At 35.4% G+C, this 26,834-nt stretch overlaps 1 protein-coding gene across 1 annotated transcript in view; it reads left to right on the top strand.

Moving 5' to 3' along the window:
* The first annotated feature begins 2,119 nt into the window (after positions 1–2,119).
* The window catches only part of LOC127722363 (zinc finger protein ZFP2-like), a 42,565-nt gene continuing 17,850 nt past the window's right edge, over positions 2,120–26,834 (top strand). Inside the window, exons 1-3 of the mRNA XM_052229246.1 lie at positions 2,120–2,483; positions 5,655–5,716; positions 6,548–6,650. Coding sequence (XP_052085206.1) covers positions 2,120–2,483; positions 5,655–5,716; positions 6,548–6,650 — 529 coding nt within the window. The remainder of the gene's footprint in view (positions 2,484–5,654; positions 5,717–6,547; positions 6,651–26,834) is intronic.

Below are 26,834 nucleotides of genomic sequence, written 5' to 3' on the forward strand. Positions count from 1 at the left end.
CTAGAAATAAAAAAGACAAACGGACAAACAATAGTACACATGACGCAACATATAAAACTAAAGAATAAGCAACACGAACCCCACCAAAAACTGGGGATGATATCAGGTGCTCCGGAAGGGTAAGCAGATCCTGCTCCACATGTGTCACCCGTCGTGTTGCTCATGTTATAACAAATCCGGTAAATAGTCTAATTCGATAGGTCACATTCATGAAAGGGAAGGGGATTGTAGTTACGACGTAAGGAACATATCCGATATCATCTGTGAAACGGTTGTTCCATAACGGTCAACCAACTCGTGATGGCGTCCGTAAAATTTACGGAGGGATGATTTCAACTTCACCATTTGGAACTCTTGGTTTAATAGCTTCCTTGTGAGCAGCAACCCTCTATCAAGAAAATCATGATAGGAAATACATGCACGGGAATATCGTATCAATTTGGAGATATATACCCCGTATGCAGGTGCTGCTGGAATGTTGCTACTTAGAAATGGAAAGTTCACAATTGGAAAGCTGAAATCATCTCTTTTGTCGTAAAGTTTTGTTTTCAACCGACCCTCATTGTCAATTTCTAGATGTAAGTCAAGATATAGAACTCACAATGAAACATGTGGACACATGCTGGTGACCTGATTAACGTGGTGTAAGTGTTCATTTTTGTACTGATAGCTAGAACTTACAGAGAGACATGTGGACACATACTAGTGATAAACCTAATTAATGTGGAGTTAGTGTTTAATGTAATACTGACAGTTAGAGTACAGAAAGAGACCTGTGGACACGTGCTGGTTACAAACCTAATAAACGTGGTGTAAGTGCTCAATGTTTCACTGACAGCCAGAATTTACAGAAAGACATGTGTACAAATACCGGTAATAAACCTATTTAATGTAGTGTATTTTAAAGTTCTCAATCTTTTTCTTACATCCAGAACTCACAGAGAGACATGTGAACACATACTGGTGATAAACATAATTAATGTGGTGTGAGTGTTCAATGTTTTAAATTAACTGACAGCCAGAGTCTTAAAATTAGTTAGAACTTCTTCAAAAATATGATACGAAATAGTAAACATATTTCAAGTCCACGAGGTACGAAATCTTAGATGCATTTGGTCGATAGGGTACGAAATGGTAATTTTGGGTATGAAATGGCGGAGGTACGAAACGGCTACTAGGGTACGAAATTGTTTTCTAACAGTGGTGCTTCTGTCAGAGGCGGAACTTACCGATTAGGCAATGAACATGTACAAAGAATGATAAAGTTAGTCTCATTCCCTCGACTTATATTTGCCCTGTAAATTAGACCGAGTAAGTCTATCAGATACTATAAGCATGTGATACTTGTGGTAAAACCTTCATGTTACAGACTTTCAACACGAATTTAGTGTTACCTTGAGTAAAACAGGCGTACATTTCAGTACGTGCACTCTGTTATTTGTGGAAGAAGCCGCTGTCTTCGGAATAAACGATCGTTGACAGACAAATATAGAATATGCCGTAGATAGAAACGTTTCTACACACGTTTAACACAGCAAGGAAATCCGCACTCGGAGACGGGCTTCAGCTGGCCCCATAACAAAATGTATACTTGTTCAATGAAAATAAACTACATAATAACAAGTATTTAATATTTCAATAACAGTCAGAACTTATAAGACATGTGAACACATACACACGTGTTGCAAATGTTCATTTTGTGAATGACATGCAGTTAACGCTTACAGACATTCGAACACATTCATATAGACATGAGAACCGCCAGAGCTTACACAGACATGAGGTCCGTCAGACCTCACATTTTAGGCATGATCATAACAGTCAGAACTTACATAGACATGAAAATAGTCAGAGCTTACACAGAGAAGAGGTCTGTCAGATCTTACACAGACATGATCACAAGTTAGAACTTACATAGACATGATCACAAGTTAGAACTTACATAGACATGAAAAAAGTCAGAGCTTACAGAGACATGAAAACAGTTAATACGTATAGACATGAGAACTGTCAGCTAGAGCTTACACATACTTGATAACAGTCAGAACTTACATAGACATGGGAAGTTTGGGAACAGTCAGAACTTATAGACATGAGAACCGTCAGAACTTACATAGACATGAGAAACGTTAGAACTTACAGACATGAGAACCGTCAGAGCTTACACAGACATGAGAACAGTCAGAGCTTACACAGACATGATCATAACAGTCAGAACTTACATAGACATAAAAACAGTCAGAGCTTACATAGACATGAAAACAGTCAGAGTTTACATAGACATGAAAACAGTCAGAGCTTAAAGAGACATGAAAACAGTCAGAGCTTACAGAGACATGAAAACAGTCAGAACTTACATAGACATGAAAACAGTCAGAATTTACAGAGACATGAAAACAGTCAGAGCTTACACAGACATAAGGTCCGTCAGAGCTTACACAGACATGATCATAACAGTCAGAACTTACATAGACATGAACACAGTTAGAACGTATAGACATGAGAACCGTCAGAGCTTACACAGACATTAGGTCCGTCAGAGTTTACGTGGACATGAGAACAGTCAGAACTTACGTGGACATGAAGAGTCAGAACGTATATTTATAAGCACAGTCAGAGCTTACAGAAATTAATGGAAACAGTCAGAACTTATAAACATGAGAATGGCCAGACATGCACACAGACATGAGAACAGTCAGACATTACACAGAAATGAGAACAGTCAGCACTGATAATATATCTCTGCTGACAGTCAGTTCTTACATGTACAGAGACATGCGGACACAAACTGGTGATAACCCTAATTAATGTGCCCGTGGTGTATGTGGTAAAAGTATTCAATGTTTAACTGACAGCTTAAACTTACAGAGAGACATGTAGACACATACTGGTTTATAAACCTTATTAATGTGGCGTAAGAGTGCAATTTTTCACTGACCATAAGAACTCACTAAGAGATATATGGACATATACGGGTCACGGGTGATAAACATAATTAATGTAGTGTAAGTCTTCAATGTTTTACTGACAGATAAAACTGTAAACACATACCGGTGATAAACCTTATTTAATGTAGCCGGTGTATTTTAAAGTTTTTAACTTTTTTCTTACATCCCGAACTCACAGAGAGACATGTGAACACGAACTGGTGATAAACATAATCAATGTGGTGTGAGTGTTTACTGTTTTAAATTAACTAACAGCCAGATTCTTAAAATAAGTTGGAACTTTTACAAAAAAAAATGATACGAAATAGTAAACATGTTTAAAGTCCATGAGGTACGAAATCTTAGATGCATTTGGTCGATAGGGTACGAAATGGTAATTTTGTGTGTGAAATGGCGGAGGTACGAAACAGCTAGGGTACGAAATTACTTTCTACCGGTGGTGCTCCTGCCAGAGGCGAAACTTACCGATTAGGCAATGAATATGCCCAAAGAATGATAACGTAAGTCTCATTCCCTCGACCTATATATGCCCTGTAAATTAGACCGAGTAAACAAACGATTGGTCTTCTTTCCACTAAATACATGTAAACTCAACTATTTAAAGAAAAACACAACACAAACTTATGTTTGTTGACTAGCTCGTGTACTGCAAATTGTGAGCTGCCGATTTAATAAGACAAATGATCAATATAAACATATTATACACCATACAATGTGAATACAATATCTTAATTGTTCAAGAAAAATAAACTCGTGTTAACCCTTTGTATTTAAATAACTGAATAACTGAATGTTTTGTGGCCGATCAGGATAACCCATTTGGGAAACCTGCGTCCTTTTGTCAATGCCAACGAAACTCTAAGTGTTGGATCTCACTTGTCAAATGAGAAAAAGAAAACATAATTTTGTTTGTAAATATTGAAAATAGAAAAGAAATCGAGTCATTAAGACTCGGCGGCTAGAAAATATTTGGTACAAAAGTCGAGATACGATTACGTTTGTATAGCCATTCCACCTACATAAAAATCAATATATTTATCAAAATACAAAATTATGCAAATCTTTTTTCCTTAAAAAACCCTTAAAAAATATGATGTTCACAGTACGAAGTACAGGCTAGAATTAACAATATAAAACCGTCGCTTTACAACCTAATTTTTTGGCGCCAAAAATTTCTACGCCTACACTTACATGTATTACACATGCGCAAGAAGACAATCAATTCCCGTTATACTTATGTGCCTCGGGAATTTTTTATTCTTAGTACCGACCGTGCGAGGGCTGAAAAGCCAGTCAAGGTCGTTAAACACTTCCATCATCATCGAGTGTTCTTAATTATTTTAACAAACCGGAGACGGAGTGAAAAAAATGTATTGGTACACTTAAGTTGATACTGTTTATAACATAAAAACGAAGAATCTAGAATCCACTTGTACAAACTTGCTAAATCACAGATATTTTATTAAATGTCTCAGGCTAAATCATGTAAATTAAGAATGCCGAAATGGGTTGTAAAATTACATTGTATGAGACAAATACATGTTGCGTACACTAATGTAACTATCCACCAAAGTTCAAATGAAAGATGTTAATAAATCATATAAGCAACTTTGGTCAATCGTTTGAACTTCAACAATGAGAAAACCCCTTGACTAATCAGTCAATACACAGCACAAATATTAAGACACCCCACTAGTCCAAATAATTATGTCGCGGCGTACGTCCCAGATAAAAAAGTTATTACCAGATTTCATAATTATTTGGACAAACACCCCACTAGTCCAACGCTCCATTAGTTTTAACACCTTATTGGTCTGACAGCCCAGTAGTCCAACTCTGTCTGTCTGTCTGTCTGTCTGTCCTTTTTCCAGACTTTTTTCCTTTGTGTGTGAAGATTTTGATTTGATATTTTTATGTAGTTTACAACATGACAAGTTATAGATCAAGTTAGAATTTCGTTCCATTACAATAATTTTTAACCGTTAGGGGACTATGTATTGCCATGCAATACTAACTGAATGCTTGTTATGAATAAGAAGATGTGGCTGTATATATGTAAATGAGACAACTTTCCACCACATAATTTAAATCATTTACGAACATTCTTTTCCTTATGAATGAAGAAAACGTGAGGTATACATCAATGTATGGAATTAAGTAACCCAAACAAGCAGATGCCTAAATGCAGAGAATGTTCAAATGAATATTTTATGTGAAAATTTCAGAAAAGTATCAAAAGATTTATGTCTTTGTTTTATTATTTTGTTCCTTACAGAGTTGTACAAGATCATGCATTTACATTAAAAAGAATGTATGAGGTAGAAGATTTCGTCACAATCAATGGTACACAACAGAGACACATAAGAACACAGACTGGTACACTTCATAAATGTGATGTGTGTCCTAGAGAATTTAGTCAAAGTAGTCACTTGAAGAGACATGTGAAAACACATACTGGCAAAAAAATTCATAGATGTGACGTTTGTCCTCGAGAATTTGGTCAAAGTAGTCACTTGAAGAGACACGTGAAAACACATACTGGCAAAAAACTTCATAAATGTGATGTTTGTGGTAGAGAATTTGACCAAGGTAGTCACTTGAAGAGACATGTGAAAACACATACTGGCACACTTCATAAATGTGAAGTTTGTCCTAGAGAATTTGGTCAAAGTAGTCACTTGAATAGACATGTGAAAATACATACAGGTGATAAACCCCATATCTGTGATGAATGTGGTAAAGGGTTTAGTCAGCGTGGTAATTTACAAAGACACATGAGAACACATACAGGTGAAAAAACTTATGACTGTGATGTATGTGGCAAAAGATTCAGTCTTCTTAGTAATTTACAAAGACACATAAGAATACACACAGGTGAGAAACCTCAACATGTTCATGATTGCGATGTATGTGGCAAAGAGTTTAGTCAGCTTAGTGATTTACAAAGACACATGACAATACATACAGGTGATAAACCTTATGACTGTGATGTATGTGGTAAAGGGTTTAGTCTGCCTGGTAGTTTACAGATTCACATGAGATCACACACAGGTGATATACCTCTTGAGTGTAATGTATGCGGTAAAAAAAAGTTTGCTTATCATACTAATTTAAAGAGACACATGAGAACACATACATGACAGGTGATAAACTTCATGACTGTGATTTATGTGCTTAAGGTTTAGTCAGCACTGTAATTTACAGACTCACATGAGAACACACACAGGAGATAAACCCTACGACTGTGATGTATGTGGTAAAAGGTTTAGTGAGCAAGGTGAAAAACCTCATGCCTGTGATAGATGTGGTAAAGGGTTTAGTCACATAAGTGATTTTCGGAGACACATGAGAATCATGACATACAGGTGATAAACCTCATTACTGTGATGATGTGGTAAACGGTTTAGTCAGCATAGTTATTTACAGAGTCACACGAGAACACATACAGGTGATAAACCTTACAACTGTGATGAATGTGATAAAGGATTTACTGATTCTAGTAATTTACAACATCACATGAGAATAACTGTAATGTGACTGTGTGGTAAATGGTTTAGTCAGCATAGTAGTTTACAGAGTCACATGATAATACATAACCTCATGACTGTGATGTATGTGGTAAAGGGTTTCGTCAGCAATATAATTTACGAATTCACATGAGAATACATACAGATGATAAACCTTTTGACTGTGATGTATGTGGTAAAGGGTTTAGTCGGATTGGTAATTTACAGAGACACATGAGAACACATACAGGTGATAAAACGCATGACTGTAATGTATGTTGCAAAACGTTTACACTTCCTAGTAATTTAAAACGTCACATGATAATACATACAGGTGATAAACCTCATGAGTGTGATGTATGTGGTAAAGTGTTTAGTCGGCTTGCTTATTTACAAAAACACATGATAACACATTCAGGTGAACAACCTCATGACTGATGTGTATGGTAGAGGGTGAATTAAAGGGACACATGAGATCACAGAACTATAATGATGAGAAAACCAAAGACTGTAATATATGTTGTAAAAGATTATTCATTGTTGGTTAGTAATTAAAAACGTCCCATGAAAACACATACAGGTGTTAAAACTCATAAGTTAACTGTGATGTATGTGGTAAACGATTTAGTCGGCTTGGGAATTTCCAGAATCACATGAGAACACATTCGGGAGATAATCCTTGTGAATGTTATATATGTGGCAAGGGGTTTATTCAGCATGGTCATCTAAAAATACACATGAGAACGCATACAGGTGATGAACCTAATAACTGTGATGAATGTAAAGGGTTAAGTCGGCTTGGAAATTTACAAAGACACATGAGAACAAATATAGGTGAAAACTGAAAACCCCCATGACTGATGTATGTGGTAATGATTTAATTCGTCTTCGTAATTTACAGATTTACATGAGACACAGTAATTACATGTAGATACATGTAGTTGTCAATTATTGCTGCATTTATATTTGTTTTTCGTTGACTGTTTTGTAATAATCAGTATAATATAAAATAAGTGCGTTAGTTTTCTCTTTTGAAATGTTTTACACAAGTGTTTTATACTTTGTCATTCCGGGTTCTCTAAACATGCTAAAGCTTGCTATGCAGTTTGTGTTTTGCTCATCGTTGAAGGTCGTACGATAACCTAATATGAGGAAGGCGCTACCTTAAATGCCAGCTTTATACCAAGACTTTGTCCTATATATTGATTGATTGTTGGTTGCTTAACGTCCAGTGGCAAACATTTCATGCCTGTGCAGGATGAATGTCCTACATAATGCCAATAGTTTTTGTCTAAAATAAAATAATAAGTTCAGATGAAAAATGTTTATGGAACGATCATTTAACTTCAAAAGGGAGGAGGGGGGTATGGTAATTTTCTTGTCCAAATAATTATGACGTCTTTTTTATTTGATAGGTCGCAGGAAGGCATCAACAGCTAAAATTTAAAATAGCCTACCTAGACGTCATTATTATTTTTTTATCTTTGCAACATCGCAGGAGACGTCTGACAATGGAAAAATTTAATATAGCATTCCTAGACAACAAAAGTTTTTGGACTAGTATTTTTTTCAAAAAAAATATTCTGATTCCCAAATTGATGAAAAAAAATATTCTGTTCAAGCAGAGGAGCAAACAAATTATTCTGAATCCAGATTTTCCACATACTAGTATCTTCTAGTGTTATATTTTGACTAACTAATTTTGATTGATAACATTGGAAGCGCTTCGCATGTAAAAAAATCTGACTCAAACAAAAAAGCATAACATTAATAACAACATGACAAAAACATTATGACATTTGTTAAATTTCAAAAAATATGAATACTGTTATACAATCCATAAATTTATTAACTTTTTTTTGTCGATTTTCATGGATGCTATTTAAAATTTGAGGGGATAACGCTGCTCAGCAGAATAAATGTATTCCTGATCATCTTCTGTTTGTGGGTTTCTACGTCAATGTAATGTACATGTACTAATTCAGAGACAGCTTTAAATCAATTCTTGCATTTTGTGTTATGAGCTTTCTTTTCAAGTTGATGGCAAGATAAAATTGAGAATGGAAATGGAGAATAATGTAAAAAATTTGCTTTCGAGTAATGCTATCATGTCGCTGTTGTTGTCCAAAGACACATTAGGTTTGCGGCCAATAACTTTAGTTTAAGTGAATGGACCTCTATGACAAATGTATAAAATTCTACCAGAAGGTTCAATACAGAAAAGGAAGGTAAGAATTGATTTTGGGGGTTATGGTACCAACAGATTAGGAGTCAGTTGTCATAAACAACATTTTTGGGTTGTTTTTTCCATAATTTTTGCATCAAATACTGATATCACAGGAGATTATACAAACGAAACAGGGCGTGTAAGTTATTTTACCTGTAATTAGTACATTTTTCCTGTGATGTGTACTCCTTGATAATGTTGACGTAAGTATCAGTGGACTGGTCATGATTAAGAAAATATACTGGGTCAGTTTACAATTGACATACGCCAGTGCACCGCAAAAGGATATTCTAACCTTTAATTCACAAAGTTGCGCATGCCTTTTTTCACAGAAACCCACGAGATATTTCAGTAATAAAAACTTAGTTTAGCCCTTTTGAATGATTCCCTGATTGTGTGAAAATTTGAAAAGAAAATGTATGATAAACCTAATAAAGTTGCGTTATCTGAAGAATTATTGATAGATTTCCTTACTATTTATAAAGACATATAACTAAAATAGGGACGAAAGATACCAAATAACATATCGTCCATGCTATTCTGATTTGAGTTTTTATTCATACATAGTCTTGCATGGCTGGTGCTGTTCCAAGTTGTCTTCTTTTTCTTCATGTTTCTTGAGAAGCATTTGTTTGACCTGGCCAGTCACTAAAAAGTGTTACAATTCATATTTAGACGCAACACATAACTAGTGACCGAAAAGGTACTGCTTTCACATGCATGACATGCAAGAGAACCTAGAAAAAAATTAAACGTACATGTACACATTTTCAACATTTTTGTTAGACTGAGACTATCATATAAAATAAGGAGCTATGTACGACAAAAGGGACGATTTTTCGTTCCCTATTGTTAATTTTCCATTTTTAGATTGTGATGTTCCTTTGGCACCATCTTACGGTGTTTATATTTCACAGCTCGTTCGCAATGCCCGTGTCTGTTGTGACGTTTTTTATTTTAACGAACGCAATCTATGTATTACACTAGACTCAAGCTGGCAGCCACTTTTAGCAGCCAATCAAGATAGCAGCCACTTTTTTCCAGCAGCCAATTTTGATGATATGTATAAAAACCAAAAAAACTGTAAAAGACTCAAACGTTCCGAATATATCAAAATCTTAGTAAAATGAAGTTTAACAGCGAAATTTGACAATTTCACGGCTTGTAGTCATTCTCAAAGGATTTCAGTCCGTTCTAAATACCAATAATGATAGCAGTCACTTTTTTGTTGGCAGTTGTAAGGAATCGTGTTATATATATAATTCCAACCAATTTGGAATGAATAAACAAGATGCAATGCACAATAGAAAAGTTACATACATGCTTTCCATAAACTCGGCATCCTCAAATATCAAGTATTTTCGCTGAAATCATTTTTAATATTTATTTTTGTACATATGAAATGAAAACATTTTGATGTCCTTGTAATTGTTATCTTTATTTTAATGTGAACAAGTATTTTCACAAAACCCCTGCGTGGACTATTTTGTACGGCATGCATCATTACCAAATCATTGAATTAAAACTGAAATTTTCCTTGTCAAATGTGCCAGTACAAATAATTGACATATAGCTAAAACTGTGGTTAGACGGGCCCGGATCCCAGAAAAATATTTAAGCGGGGAATAACCTAGGTCAGCACCTTTAAAATAAGCTAGGTCTGGTTCGAAACTTTGCCGTAGGGAATTGCCGAGGAGTACCGAAAGCATGTGTAGTTAATACGAAAAGTACGTATAGGGACAACTTTGAACCCCTGTGGTGGCCAGACGTATTTTTTTCTATAACAACAACTTTGAAAATCTACAAATACCGAATGGCCTAACTCCCAAAAAAACCTTCCAGTGGGCCCTTCCCTAAGTTATTACCTTTCATTTGAACCATGTCCGGTAGCGAACTTTGCCGTACGAAGCTGGCGAGGCTTACCGAAAGAGTGTAAGGTGGAGACGTATTTTTTCTATAACAACAACTTTGAAAATCTACAAATACCGAATGGGCCTAACTCCCAAAAAAACCTTCCAGTGGGCCCTTCCCTAAGTTATTACCTTTCATTTGAACCATGTCCGGTAGCGAACTTTGCCGTACGAAGATGGTGAGGCTTACCGAAAGAGTGTTAGGTGGAGACGTATTTTTTCTATAACAACAACTTTGAAAATCTACAAATACCGAATGGCCTAACTCCCAAAAAAACCTTCCAGTGGGCCCTTCCCTAAGTTATTACCTTTCATTTGAACCATGTCCGGTAGCGAACTGTGCCGTTCGAAGATGGCGAGGCTTACCGAAAGAGTGTAAGGTGGGGACGTATTTTTTCTATAACAACAACTTTGGAAATCTACAAATACCGAATGGGCCTAACTCCCCAACAAACCTTCCAGTGGGCCCTTTCCTAAGTTATTACCTTTCATTTGCGCCATGTCCAGTAGCGAACTTTGCCATACGAAGCTAGCGAGGCTTACCGAAAGAGTGTAAGGTGGAGACGTATTTTTTCTATAACAACAACTTTGAAAATCTACAAATACCGAATGGGCCTAACTCCCCAACAAACCTTCCAGTGGGCCCTTCCCTAAGTTATTACCTTTCATTTGAGCCATGTGCAGTAGCGAACTTTGCCGTACGAAGCTAGCGAGGCTTACCGAAAGAGTGCAAGGTGGAGACGTATTTTTTCTATAACAACAACTTTGAAAATCTACAAATACCGAATGGGCCTAACTCCCCAACAAACCTTCCAGTGGGCCCTTCCCTAAGTTATTACCTTTCATTTGAGCCATGTGCAGTAGCGAACTTTGCCGTACGAAGCTAGCGAGGCTTACCGAAAGAGTGCAAGGTGGAGACGTATTTTTTCTATAACAACAACTTTGAAAATCTACAAATACCGAATGGGCCTAACTCCCAAAAAAACCTTCAAGTGGGCCCTTTCCTAAGTTATTACCTTTCATTTGAACCATGTCCGGTAGCGAACTGTGCCGTTCGAAGCTGGCGAGGCTTACCGAAAGAGTGTAAGGTGGAGACGTATTTTTTCTATAACAACAACTTTGGAAATCTACAAATACCGAATGGGCCTAACTCCCAAAAAAACCTTCCAGTGGGTCCTTCCCTATCAGTAAGCCTCGCCAGCTTCGTACGGCAAAGTTCGCTACAGGACACGACTCAAATGAAAGGTAATAACTTAGGAAAGGACCCACTGGAAGGTTTTTTTGGGAATTAGGCCCATTCGGTATTTGTAGATTTTCAAAGTTGTTGTTATAGAAAAAACACGTCTCCACCTTAAACTCTTTCGGTAAGCCCCGCCAGCTTCGTACGGCAAAGTTCCCTACCGGACATGGCTCAAATGAAAGGTAATTACTTAGGGAAGGGCCCACTGGATGGTTTTTTTGGGAGTTAGGCCCATTCGGTTTATGTAGATTTCCAAAGTTGTTGAAATAGAAAAAATACGTCTCCACCTTAAACTCTTTCGGTAAGCCTCGCCAGCTTCGAACGGCAAAGTTCGCTATTGGACATGGCTCAAATGAAAGGTAATAACTTAGGGAAGGGCCCACTGGAAGGTTTTTTTGGGAGTTAGGACCATTCGGTATTTGTAGATTTTCAAAGTTGTTGTTATAGAAAAAATACGTCTGGCCACAACAGGGGTTCAAAGTTCTCCCTATACGTACTGTTCGTATTAACTACACATGCTTTCGGTACTCCTCGGCAACTCCCTACGGCAAAGTTCCGAACCAGACCTAGCTCATTTTAAAGGTGTTGACCTAGGTTATTCCCCGGTTAAATATTTTTCTGGGATCCGGGCCCGTCTAACCACAGTTTAAGCTATATGTCAGTTATTTGTACTGGCACATTTGACAAGGAAATTTCAGTTTTAATTCAATGAGTTGGTAATGATGCATGCCGTACAAAATAGTCCACGCAGGGGTTTTGTGAAAATACTTGTTTACATTAAAATAAAGATAACAATTACAAGGACATCAGAATGTTTTCATTTCATATGTACAAAAATAAATATTAAAAATGATTTCAGCGAAAATACTTGATATTTGAGGATGCCGAGTTTATGGAAAGCATGTATGTAACTTTTCTATTGTGCATTGCATCTTGTTTATTCATTCCAAATTGGTTGGAATTATATATATAACACGATTCCTTACAACAGCCAACAAAAAAGTGACTGCTATCATTATTGGTATTTAGAACGGACTGAAATCCTTTGAGAATGACTATAAGCCGTGAAATTGTCAAATTTCGCTGTTAAATTACATTTAACTAAGATTTTGAGATATTTGGAACGTTTGAGTCTTTCATATGGCAAAATCAAAGGTACTTTATTTAAATCATTTGTCAGGGGTTAAAAAAATTTGTTACAGCTCACTAGCCCAGGACTTATTGGTAGCAGGATTTTACTAGCCCTGTTGAAAGATCTGCTAGCCCATCAAAACTGACCTGCTAGCCCGAGTATACCTTACAAATTTAGAGTGGGTGTCCCTTGTTTTGAATGCGGCATTATACACGGTATTTGATAAAATAAATCAAATAAATTTTTGTTTTATTAATTATAACAAGGATCTCTAGACATCTTTTTGGATATCCCTTGTACTATGGGTTGTTAAATATTTTCGGGCACAGAAAACATGTTCATTGATCTTGTCATGTGAAACCAGTGGTTCAATGCGTATATTTGTTGTTCCCACATACAAAGCAGACGTTTTATCAGCGTGATCAGGAAAATAACGGCAATATTCACAAAACATCATCTCTTGTTTATCATCAGTAACAGTCGACCTTGCCCATGGGGAACCTTTCTGTCCATGACACTATAAATGTTTTTTTCCGCTTTTCCTGGTCGTATTTGGCATTTTTTGGGATAAATTTTCAGCCTCATTACCCCCTTCATCTACCGTTTTTCGTTTTGAAACTGACAAAGTTCCTATGGGTGGCCGTACTAAAATGTTTAGAAATAATTTGTGCATGGTTTCAAGCTCAAATTAACAGCTGTCCGACAAGACAGGTCAATATCGATCATTACATCATACACCAAAGTACCATTAATTGAAAATCTCGGCATAAGCAATGTACAATACCCCCTGTACTGAGAAATTGATATTGAAAGTACGTGAATTGCGATCAATACATGATACCGGTCCACCCAGAGTTAGTTGTTCTATTTTTAAAACATGTACAAAATCGGTTCAAATTCTTGGAATCCCTGATGACGTACATAATTGAATCTGATTGGCTAAGATAGAATAGTGATGAGGGGATTTTCCACTTACTATTTTGGAAATGCCAAGAATTGTTTGTTACTAGTCCGTCGGGCATATTCGGTTACAAGTTTTAATTGCCCGAAGTGTAAAAGTCTAGTCCCGGGCGTCGGGCTAGTGGATTTTTTAACCCCTGATTTGTACCACGTGACTTTGTCCCTTTTGATCAAATTACTTCCCTTAGCTTAAGATTGAAAATATAATTTATTATAGATTTGCGGATAATCCAGTCCTTTTCCGTCATGTATCTCAAACTAATGTATCTTTAAAAACTTCCTTTGGCGGATATTTACAAACATGTTGTGTAATTCTAAGGGAAAATGCTTAAAATTTGACTTTTTACGAAATGGGAAGGTTGAAATCATCATGTTTTGAAAAGAATTTGGCCGAAAACTTAAGAAAGCAGGTAAGTTAAAAGTTATTTAACTTTAAAATTCAACCTACAAGGTGTTTCCCTATATGCGAACAAATCATGAACAATATCTTCTTGCATGTGTATTTCTGTTTTGAATCTTGCTATTTTACGATCTTACGTCATTTTATTTGACCTTATATAGCAATTACACAATGGTTACGCTTCCGATTTTTAAACTAAAAAGGCCGAAAGATTTCAGAGAAGACAATGTCCATTTGTACACGGACAGAAGCCTAAAAACATGAACAATTCACCTATATGCGAACAAATTGTTCATTCGACATAGGTATTTGCATATTGGCATTTTTATTAAAAGGGCTTATATAATCCTATTGTAATGGCTGCCGTCATGATAAGGCAAAATGGCCGCTATGCAAATTAGCAAATTACCCCAAATTTTGCCATATGTTACAGTTTTTTGATTTTTATACATATCATCAAAATTGGCTGCTGGAAAAAAGTGGCTGCTATCTTGATTGGCTGCTAAAAGTGGCTGCCAGCTTGAGTCTAGTATGTATTACTGGTAAATTAATAAACCAGGGATATCGTTACCATAAATTACTTAAAACCTTTACTAAATTTTTCCATAGATATAAAGATTTGGTTTTGATGTTTGGTTGTACTTGTAGAAAACTTATTTCAAACGGGATAGTACATCCTCATTTTTACGGAAATGTTGTCAACCGTGCCCGGAAATTTAGAAATGATCCTTGTAAACTTATTGCTCCTTTAAACAAACTTATTCTAAAAGGTTACCAATTCAACACTGTAATAAGATCATTGAATATTGTTTTTATTGGTATAAATATTGATTTTGTTATCAGTAAATTAAAAGCAAACTAAATATTACAAGTATGTTATATACATATACACGTGTATACATTCATGGATTTACAATCTGTCGATACCTGTAACTTGGCATTGCACTAGGTCATGTTTTTCTCTGACTGTTTATGACGTCTTTACACTAAATCCATTGGATGTTGGATGTGTGCGGATTGATAGGTTAGTCTTAGATGCATGATTTTTTTTATTAGATGTTAGTGACTTTGAACTAGCTGTCAGATAACAGCGAGTACTCTCAGATCTGTTCCTAGTGTCTTTTTGTTGTCGGGATGTACAAGTACCCGAGCACGTCCACATGTATTTTTGTCCTTCTGATGAGTTAAGCCTTTTTCAACTGATTTTTATAGTTCGTTCTTATCTTGTACTGTTATACCACTGTCCCAGGTTAGGGGAGGGTTGGGATCCCGCTAACATGTTTAACCCCGCCACATTATTTATGTATGTGCCTGTCCCAAGTGAGGAGCCTGTAATTCAGTGGTTGTAATTTGTTTATGTGTTACATATTTGTTTTTCGTTCATTTTTTTATATAAATAAGGCCGTTAGTTTTCTCGTTTGAATTGTTTTACATTGTCATATCGGGGCCTTTTATAGCTGACTATGTGGTATGGGCTTTGCTCATTGTTGAAGGCCGTTCGGTGACCTATAGTTGTTAATGTCTGTGTTAATTTAGTCTCTTGTGGACAGTTGTCTCATTGGCAATCATACCACATCTTCTTTTTTATAATTAGCCAGACAGGATCCTCCAAATGTTAAGGCGGAGATACCACCTTTGAAGGATTTTAGGGAGGGTGACATGCAGATAGCTTCTGGGAGACTGTTCCAGACAGCAATAGTGCTTGGAAAAAATGATGACACAAGTTACCAAAATTTCTTAATTCTTGTTTTTGTAAACAATTATTGAAATAAAAATTCATGTCGTATTTAACATCGAAATTGTTCCGTTCTGTACCGTTTTTTCAAGATTGCGATGAAACGATAAACTCGGCAGCCATTAAAAAAATAAGCGTACGAGATTTAACGAGAGTGACGAAACTTTTTAGATGGGTCGTGTAGAGAGAGTTATCGTTCTTTATTCCAAAACGATGCTTCTACCATAAGTGCCAGCTAAAGCTGGCATATTATAGTGCAATATACATTTGATCTCTGATGGAGAGTTGTCTCATGTGTAATCACACCTCTTTTCTTGTCTATGTGATGATAACTTGTATTCAATTTACAGAGACACACGAGAACATTTCTGTAAACATGTAAAGGGTTTAGTCAAATTGATAAATCGATTATTTACTGAGACACATGACATGCATGAGAACACTTTGACAAAATTGACAATTTACACAGACTGAATAAAAAACAGGAGAAAATAGTCCTGGTAAATATTTAAACAAAATAGTTCCTACACCTAGCTTTAATTTTGTCAGTCAGTAAAATATTTGTGTAATTTTGATGTGAGATGAGAGCTTATGGATTTGGAATCACTACATCCCCTGTGGAAAATTTCTGAAAGTATGAAATTAAGATACTACATGTAGCATAAGAGCATCTTCGACCTGCTGTTAGGATCAAAAGTATCTTTTTATACTTCTAAACTTCGGGGAAACAGTACGCTCTAAATCATGCTTTAAATATGCAATCAAAGGTATGTTGAAGTTTTCCGAGCACAAGTCATGATAACGTAAGATAAAGCTTTGACATAACATGACTATTTGAACTTGAGACAAAATAGCTGTATGAATGCTCGATATTGCTGAATTTAACATAGACATAAATGGAGCTATGAAGTCGTGGTTTTATTCCAGAACAGATTCAAAGGAATAATTCCAAATAATGGAATGCCAAAACTGTCTTACTATGCACACTATTGGCGTTCCATACTATCTAGACAATAAATCATCATGACATTTACATACAATTAAATATTAAACACACAAGACAGCACATGACATCCCCCTATTATCGGTTCCATCGAGGGAGACTCGGTGTTCAATACCTCACTGGCTGACTATCATGTCCACAAAAGAGGGACAAAAGATACCAGAGGGACAGTCAAACTCATAGATCGAAAACAAACTGACAACGTCATGGCCAAAAATAAAAAGACAAACAGACAAATAATAGTACATATGACACAACATAGAAAACTAAAGACTAAGCAACACGAACCCCACCAAAAACTGGGGGTGATCTCAGGTGCTCCGGAAGGGTAAGCAGATCCTGCTCCACACGAGGCACCCGTCGAGTTGCTTATGTTATTACAAATCCGGTAAATAGTCTAATTCGGTAAGTCACATTCGTGAAAAGGGAAGGGTATTGTAGTTACGACATAAGGAACATATCCGATATCATCTGTGAAACGGTTATTCCATAAGGGTCAACCAACTCGTGATGGCGTCCATAAAATTTACGAAGGGATGACTTCAACTTCACCATTTGGAACTCTTGGTTTAATAGCTTCCTTGTGAGCAGCAATCCTCTATCAAGGAAATCATGATAGGAAACACCAGCCCGGGAATATCGTATCAATTGGGAGATATATACTCCGTATGCAGGCGCTGCTGGAATGTTGCTACATAGAAATGGAAAGTTCACAATTGGGAAGCTGAAATCATCTCTTTTGTCGTAAAGTTTTGTTTTCAACCGACCCTCATTGTCAATTTCTAGATGTAAGTCAAGATATGAGGCAGACTTAACTGTATCTGTAGTATCCTTTATTTCTAGTTCGATGGGATAGATTCGTTCAACATAGTCACCAAATTTTGTATTATTTAGTAAGAGAACATCATCTATATAGCGGAACGTAGAGTTAAAGGATATTGCTAACTTCTTATCTCTCTTCCTAAGAAGCTCCTGTATGAAGTCAGCCTCATAATAATAAAGAAACAAGTCGGCAAGAAGAGGGACACAATTGGTTCCCATTGGAATTCCGACAGTCTGTTGAAAAACACGTCCTCCAAACGTAACAAATATGTCGTCAATCAAGAAAACAAGCATCTTTATAATGTCAGTTTCAGAGAATTTTTTGTTTGAATCAGAGTGATTCTTTACAAAGTAGGATTTATCCCTCCCCAAGACAAGATACTTGTATCTACGTTCGCCATTCTTTTTAATGAAACAAAGTAATACCAACTCTTTCAATTTGTCTTTTAGTTTGGAATGGAGAATACTTGTGTTAAGTGTAGAAAAGTCAAATGTTTTAATACTATTGCAAGATGAGAGAGTCTTAGATTGTATGTACTCTAAAAGATGTTTGGAATTTTTTAGTATCCACATCTGATTCACGCCACCTCTAGAATAGGCAGTTTCACAATAACTTTGGAGCCCGGCTTTGATTGCTGATAAAATAGATGTTAATAATTTAGAAAGAGGTTTCGTGGAGCAAATGTTGAAGTGTTTTGATATTTTTGTTTCACTTAGTCGCAGATTGCAAGCCTTAGGAATTAGAATCTATCGGCCGTGTAATCTACTTGTATAAAGCTTTATATATTCAGATAGCAGAAGGTCTGGAGAGTTCATAAATATAAGAAGATGTGATATAAGTGCCAATGAGACAACTCTCCATCAAAGTCAAAATTTGTAAAAGTAAACCATTATAGGTTAAAGTACGGCCTTCAATTCGGATCCTTGGCTCACACATAACAGCATTGAAGCTAGAAAGGGCACCCAAAATATTAGTGTGAAACCATTCAAACAAGAAAACTAACGGTCTAATATATGTTTGTAACATAAATTGTATTTTTTCCTTTGATGTTTTAATGAAATAATTTGCTTAAAAAGTGTGTTGAGGGAAAACCATGGTATATTATCTGAAATTTAATGTTGTACCATACTTTGCTAATTAAATATGCAACTCAACTAGAATCCAAAGGAAAGAAGGCGGAGCTTAGTTATGGTATAACATATTCATTTTAATGTTATTCCATGGCTGAAGCTCCACCCTTTTTTGAAAGGTACCCGCCTCTGAAATATTTAGGAAACTGAAAAACGTAAATGGTCAAGATTTTCATTTGTTTTCTTTTTATAATAAAAAGAAATAAATCATGATGTGTACCACATCTTACGAAACCCTTTTCAAACTATATAGGAGTTCCCTTAATTTTGGAAAAATTACTAAAAGTTTCTTCTTTCAGTTCTGAAAAAAAATAAATGTAGTACCATTTCCTTTGCAAAATTTAAATTAAATATCGATTTAAAAAAAAGTTAGGGGAGGGGGTAAACATAGAAAAAAAAAGAATAAATATCGGCTACAAAAATTTGTGAAAAAAACACGAATCTTTTTGCGATCAAAACGGGTGGACGTAAACTATCTACGATCCCTTTGTCCGCACCTGTTCTGTGTTTTATCATTAAAATTGTGTGTTAATAAATAATCGAATTAATAAAAATAATGGAAGAAAGAAGTTTAATATACATTTTTCAATGAGATGAACGACCAGTAAAATATGTTTAATTTGTATACCTTGAAAACCAACAAAAAAACCCAATTCTTACCGTCATTAGAATAATAATTTAATCCTTGAACACTGGAGTCCGACATTTTTGTTTACTTTCTGATGTCATAATGAAATTACCTGTGCATACGATTATACATGGGGCGCAAAACTAAAAAAAATCGGGAAAATCGGACATTTTCTTTACTTTCTACAAACTGTGGGGTTCTTTAAAATGAAATACACAGAGGATCAACACGAGGCACAAAAATGACTTGCTCGAGCTTCCATTTCATTGGATTAAACTGTAACGTGATCAATTTATAATATTAGTTCAAGGTCTTCAAGCTGTCAATCATTTAATTTATATATACACATTTTATATACCATGTGTCTTACTCATTAACATATTTAAATAAACTCATCCTTCGGATTCGTTTGTTTAAATATGTTAACTCGTAAGAACCATGGTATAATATATAGTACATAAAAATGATAAACAATTATGAACCACATCAACAAACAACAACCACAGTGACACTGAACATCAGGTTCCTGACTTTGAAGATGCCTTATCTTTGCGAAGTTTTCATCTTTCATTTGTCCATGACCTCATTTTCATGGTTCGGCTCAGTATTTCTTGAAAAAAAGAAAAGTATTTTGGTCTTAATTATTCACCTATTGTGAGTAAATATAACTGTATTTGACAGGTAGAACTCACAAAGAGACATGTGGACACATGCTGGATTAAGTGTCTTAGGTTAACTAAAGAAACCATTACCCGAGCTCGGGTCCGAGCTATTCATGATTATTAAATCCACATAATTTAATGCTTACTGGCCATGGCTATAGGCAGTAGAATTTTATGCATAATGCCATTTTCTGTCTACTTATAAAATATCATACCCTGTATTACATAAATCCTAGATAAAATGAATAACGCTGGCACTAGTTTTGTATCAAATCCCTATATACACCGTTATGGTGGTGCGCCTGACATAGGCGGAACTTACAAATAATTTAGGAAGGGGACCTGAAAAGATAACGTTGGTTTCTTTCCCTCCACATATATTATCCCTGTGAAGAAAAAAAAAGTAAATAAGAAGACAATGATTTATATTATATTTTACAAACTGGAGTGAATAATATATGGGTAGACTTGATGATGTTTATAACGTGAAAGCCAACAAGATAGTATTCACCAGTGCAGACTTTTATTTGCTATCTTGAGACGGTAAATGATCGTAAAAACACGTTGAACTGCATGTTGTGTTATGCATAAACATAAATAGACCTAATTCTTCTGTCTCTATTAATGCATATATATTTTCTAATTTACATTTGCTTTTTATTGGTTTTGCTATTTTCTATTTTCTGTTTTTTTTTTGTGCAATATAGAGACAGAAAGCAGTGCCCATTCAAAACAGGAGATTGCGGACAATTTGTTTGCGCTCATTTTTCGCTTATTTTCTACTTGTCAGACATCCGTACCTGTATACACGTATAGATAAACGGTTTTTCTACATTTTCGTGTGCCGTACTAGGATCAATGACCTTTCTGAGTCCAGATAATCCACTTTTTTCAACATTCAATACATCCTATTTTCACTCTCGACCAGTTTGACATCTTGAAATATTTCGACTAATCAACGTTGATTTCCGGTAACTAGGATCTTCTACCTTCTTGCATATTTCATTAGATGTTTTCCAATGCGTTTAAGTACATATGTAACTGTATTGATGCCTTTTAACAAATGTTAGAAATATGGGCATCAAACTTAATTAAGCTGATAGTCAATTGTTACACCAAGTAATTTCACTTCTTTTTCACAATGTATAATATTACCATCTAGATTAAAAGAAATATTTTTATTTTCAGTTTTCTTGCCAATGGCTATTGCCTGAAACTTGTCAGGGTTGGCCGTCATATGATTTAAACTGAACCATTTTATTAGCTCTAAGCTTTCTTTTTCTAAAATATTTACCACAGTGTCTATATCAGAATGTGAATATGACAAAGTATTGTCATCTGCATAATTATACAATGAACTGCTTGATACAAAATGAAAAATGTCATTCAAGAAATATTAAAAAGTACAGGTCCTAATATAGAGCCTTGCGGCACACCTTTATCTTTCCAGGTACTCATATCTATACCAACTATTACACATTGTTTTCTTTTAATTAAATAGCTGTCTATCAAGCTTAAAGCTGTTTCAGATAATCCATATGCCTTTAGTTTTAAAAATTGATAGATTGATAAATTATGAGGAAGGCAGTCGAAGGCTTTCGAGATGTCCATCAACACAGCAGCAATATATTGATCATCAATAGTTTTCTTCCAATCCTAAATGATTTCCAAAAGTTATGACAGAGAGAGACATATATGTATTTGTCTCTGTATTTATATTTTATTGGTTATGATTGCAAGCAAGACTATTATTTTTTATTTTTCTGGGACAGCCTGACAGCATCACAATTATTTGGACTTCTTCGACCTATAATCTTGATAATCATGATAATTATTCAATCCAAATAATTATGACGTCCGAAAAGGTTACTTTATTATTTTTTTTTCTGTGATGGCTTCTCAGAAAAAAAAACATTACCAGACGTCATAATTATTTGGACTAAGGTCGAAGTACAGCCTTCAGTCATGTCAACACTGAGCCCGGTAAATAATGTTGACATTTACATGTACACATGTACTAGCATTCGTGTCCTTATGATGAATAAAGAAGATGTGAGGTACTATACATCAATGGGGCAGTAATCATATATATACATGTACTTCTTTTCCATGTTGTATATATTATAGATTCAGAATTAGAATTACTCAAACCAAGGATTTGTATAGTGACACTATACACATGCTTGCTCAAACATACAGATGCATTATATATTGTTTTATAGAGAGAATGTCAACATAGTTATATTATATACATGATATACATAATATAAGTGTAAATTGAGAAAGGTATCAAACATTGTCAAAAGGTTTATATGTCTGTATATTTGTTTGTTCCTTACAGAGTCGTTCAAGAACTTACATATTGGAGATAAACATTATCAATAAGATGTTAGAGGGAGGAGAAGTTTTAGTCACAATCAATGGTACTCTACAGAGACAAATAAACACACAGGCTGGTAAAACACTTTATAAATGTTATGTGTGTGCTAAAGAATTCTCTCGAGATAGTCACTTAAAGGCACATATGAGAATACATACTGGTGAAAAACCTCAAAAATGTGATGCTTGTGCTAAACATTTTTCTTTCAGTAGTCACTTAAAGGCACACATGAGAATACATACTGGTGAAAAACCTCATAAATGTGATGTCTGTGCTAGAGAATATACTCAAGGTAGTACCTTAAAGAGACATATGAAAACACATACTAGAGATAAACCTCATCACTGTGATGTATGTGGTAAAGGGTTCAGTCAACCAGGTAATTTACAGATTCACATGAGAATACATACATATTATAAACCTTATGACTTTGATGGATGTAGTAAAGGGTTTAGTGATATTGGTTGTTTGCAGAAACACATCAAAACACATACAGGTGAAAAACCTCATCATGCTCATGCCTGTGATGTATGTGGTAAAGGGTTTTGGCAGCGTGGTGCTTTACAGAGACACATGAGAACACATACAGACAATAAACCATATAACTGTGATGTATGCGGTAAAGGTTTTAGTGAGCAAGGTAATTTACAGCGTCACATGAGAATACATACAGGAGATAAACCTTATGACTGTTGTGTATGTGGTAAGGGGTTTAGTTATCGAAGTAATTTACAACGTCACATGAGAACACATACAGATTAAAAACCTCATTAGTGTGATGTATGTGGTAAAAGATTTAGTCAGTGTGTGATAAACATGATAAATATCGTGAATGTGACGGACAATGTACAATGATGTATGTGGTTAGGGTTAAGTCGGCATGGTGATGAACATGATGAATATCGTGAATGTGACGGACAATGTACAATGATGTATGTGGTTAGGGTTAAGTCGGCATGGTGAAGAACATGATGAATATCGTGAATGTGACGGACAATGTACAATGATGTATGTGGTTAGGGTTAAGTCGGCATGGTGATAAACATGATGAATATCGTGAATGTGACGGACAATGTACAATGATGTATGTGGTTAGGGTTAAGTCGGCATGGTGAAGAACATGATAAATATCGTGAATGTGACGGAAAATGTACAATGATGTATGTGGTTAGGGTTAAGTCGGCATGGTGATGAACATGATAAATATCGTGAATGTGACGGACAATGTACAATGATGTATGTGGTTAGAGTTAAGTTGGCATGGTGAAGAATATAGACACATGAGAACACAAATTTTACATGAATATGATCATGATGATATTTTGTAAATGGTATTTTTGGTTAAGATTGTGTATAAGTGCCTAACCCATTGGAGGATCCTGTAATTAAGTGGTTGTTATTTGTTTCTATTCATATACATTGTATATAATATTTGTTTTTCGTTTTGTAATAGTCAGTATAATATAAAATCAGTATGTAATATTTCTCATTTGAATTGTTTTACATGTCAAATATTTACATTTAGTCATGCCAGGGCAACTGAAGCTTACCATGCGGTTTTTGTTTTACTCATGGTTGAAGGTCCTACGGTGACCTATAGTTCTACAGTTGTAACACCATTTGGTCTCTGATTGAGAGTTGTCTCATGGGCAATCATACCACTTTTCTTATCTTTATGTTGGTAATTTGGATTCAATTTGAAGAGACACACAAGAACACTTCTGTAAACATGTAAAGGGTTTAGTCAAATTGATAAATCGACAATTACCTGAGACACATGACATGCATGAGAAGACTTTTGTAAAATTGACAATTTACACAGACTGAAAAAAAAACAGGAGAAAATAGTCCTGGTAAATATTTAAACAAAATAGTTCCTACGCCTAGCTGTTACTTTGTCAGTCAGTAAAACCGTTGTGTAATTTTGATGTGAGTTGATAATAGGCTTAAGGATATGAGATCACTATAGTACTTGTAAAACATTTCTTAAAATTTAAAATTAAGATACTATGAGGACATATTTGATATTTGACCTGCTGTTTAGACCAGAAGTACCTGTTTTACACTTATAAACTTCCGGGAATCAGTGCGCTCTTATCATGCTAATATATGAAATCAAAAGTAACTATGTTGATTTTTTCCGCACATGTCAAGGAAAGATAAAGCTTTGACATGACATGAATCTTTGAACATGAGACAAATTAAATAGCTATGAATGCTCGAACTTACTGAATTTAAGCTCATCTGGACCGAAGGGCCAAGTGAGCTATTCTCATCACTTGGCGTCCGTCGTCGTCGTCCGTCGTCGTTAGCTTTTACAAAAATCTTCTCCTCTGAAACCACTGGGCCAAATTTGACCCTGCCAACCAACCAAGATGGGCATCATGGCTAAAAATAGAACATGGGGGTGAAATGTAGATTTTGGCTTATATCTCTGAAACTAAAGCATTGAGAGTAAATCTGACAGTGGGTAAAACTGATTATCAGGCCAAGATCTATCTGCCCTAAAATTTTCAGACAAATCTGACAACCAGTTGTTGGGTTGCTGCCCCTGAATTGGTAATTTTAAGGAAATTTTGCAGTTTTTGGTTATTATCTTGAATATTACTAGTATTATAGATAGAGATAAACTGTAAACAGCAATAATGTTCAGCAAAGCAAGATCTACAAATAAGTCAACATGACCAAAATTGTCAGTCGACCCCTTTAGGAGTTATTGCCCTTTAGATCAATTTTTAACATTTTTTTGTAAATTTTTGTAATCTTGTACAAAAATCTTCTTCTCTAAAACAACAGAGACCAATTCAACCATACTTGGCCATAATCATTGTAAGGGTATCTAGTTTAAAAAGTTTATCCGAAGACCCCGCCTTCCAACCATCATAGAAAAATAGAACATAGGGGTAAAATGCAGATTTTATACGACCGCAAAAATTAAAAATTTTTTGGTCGTATATTGGTATGTCGTCGGCGGCGTCGTCGTCGTCGTCGTCGTCGTCGTCGTCAGCGTCGTCCGAAGACGGATTGTTTCCGGATAATAACTTTTGAATAAGTAAAAAGAAATAAATAAAATTTTAACACAATGTTTATAACCACAAAAGGAAGCTTGGGATTGATTTTGGGGGTTATGGTCCCAAATGTTTAGGAATTAGGGGCCCAAAGGGGCCAACAACAGCATTTATCTAGTTTCAGGACAAAAAGTTGTGTATTAGTATTTCAATTGTTCTGATATTGTACCACAATGTTTAATACCATAAGTTGAAGGTTGGGATTTATTTTAAGGGGTTATTGGGCAAACAGTCTAGGAATTAAGGGCCAAAAAGGGGCCAAAAACAAGCATTTTTCTAGTTTCAAGACAATAACTTGTGTGTAACTGTATGGATCTCCTTGACATTGTACGACAAGATTCCATATAACACAGGCAAGGCTGGGAATTAGTTTGGGGTTAATTTTCCCGAATATGTAGGAATAAGGGGCCAAAAAGAAGCATTTTTCTAGTTTACAGACAATAACTTGTGTTTAAGAGTATGGATCTCTATAAATTTTTATAAGAAGGTTCAATACCACTAAAGGAAGATCGGGATTGATTCTGGGGGTTATGGTCCCTATAGTTTAGGAATTAGGTGCCAAAAAAGGGCCCCAAATAATCATTTTTGTAGTTTTCAAACAATAACTTATGTTTAAGTGTATGAATCTCTCTGAAATTAAACCACAAGTTTCCATACCATGAAGGGATGGTTAGTATTGACTTTGGGGGTTATGGCTCAAAAATTTTCGGAATTGGGGGCAAAAAAGGGGAAAAACTAGGTATTTCTGGTCAATGGACAATTTAAAAGCAGTGTAAGGGAGGTAATTCTAAAACATTTAACATACAATGTTGGGTATGTTCGGATTTACCTCCCTTACACTACTTGTATATTATGTATAAAGAAATGTCAGGTTTTGGACTAATTGCAAAAAAAAGGGGGGTGGTAGTTGTTTTCAATTTCTTTTTTTTCAAATTTCTCAAATTCTAAATTTTTGAAAAGCTAAAAGAAGAAATCTTTAATTGCACAATAGATTTGTAAGATCTTGACATTTGTTTTGTGTCATAAACTCATATTATGTCAAAAAATTTGATCGCAATCCAAATTCAGAGCTGTATCAAGCT

This window comes from Mytilus californianus, unplaced genomic scaffold, assembly GCF_021869535.1.
Source record: "Mytilus californianus isolate M0D057914Y unplaced genomic scaffold, xbMytCali1.0.p SCAF_12, whole genome shotgun sequence".
Lineage (NCBI taxonomy): Eukaryota > Metazoa > Mollusca > Bivalvia > Mytilida > Mytilidae > Mytilus > Mytilus californianus.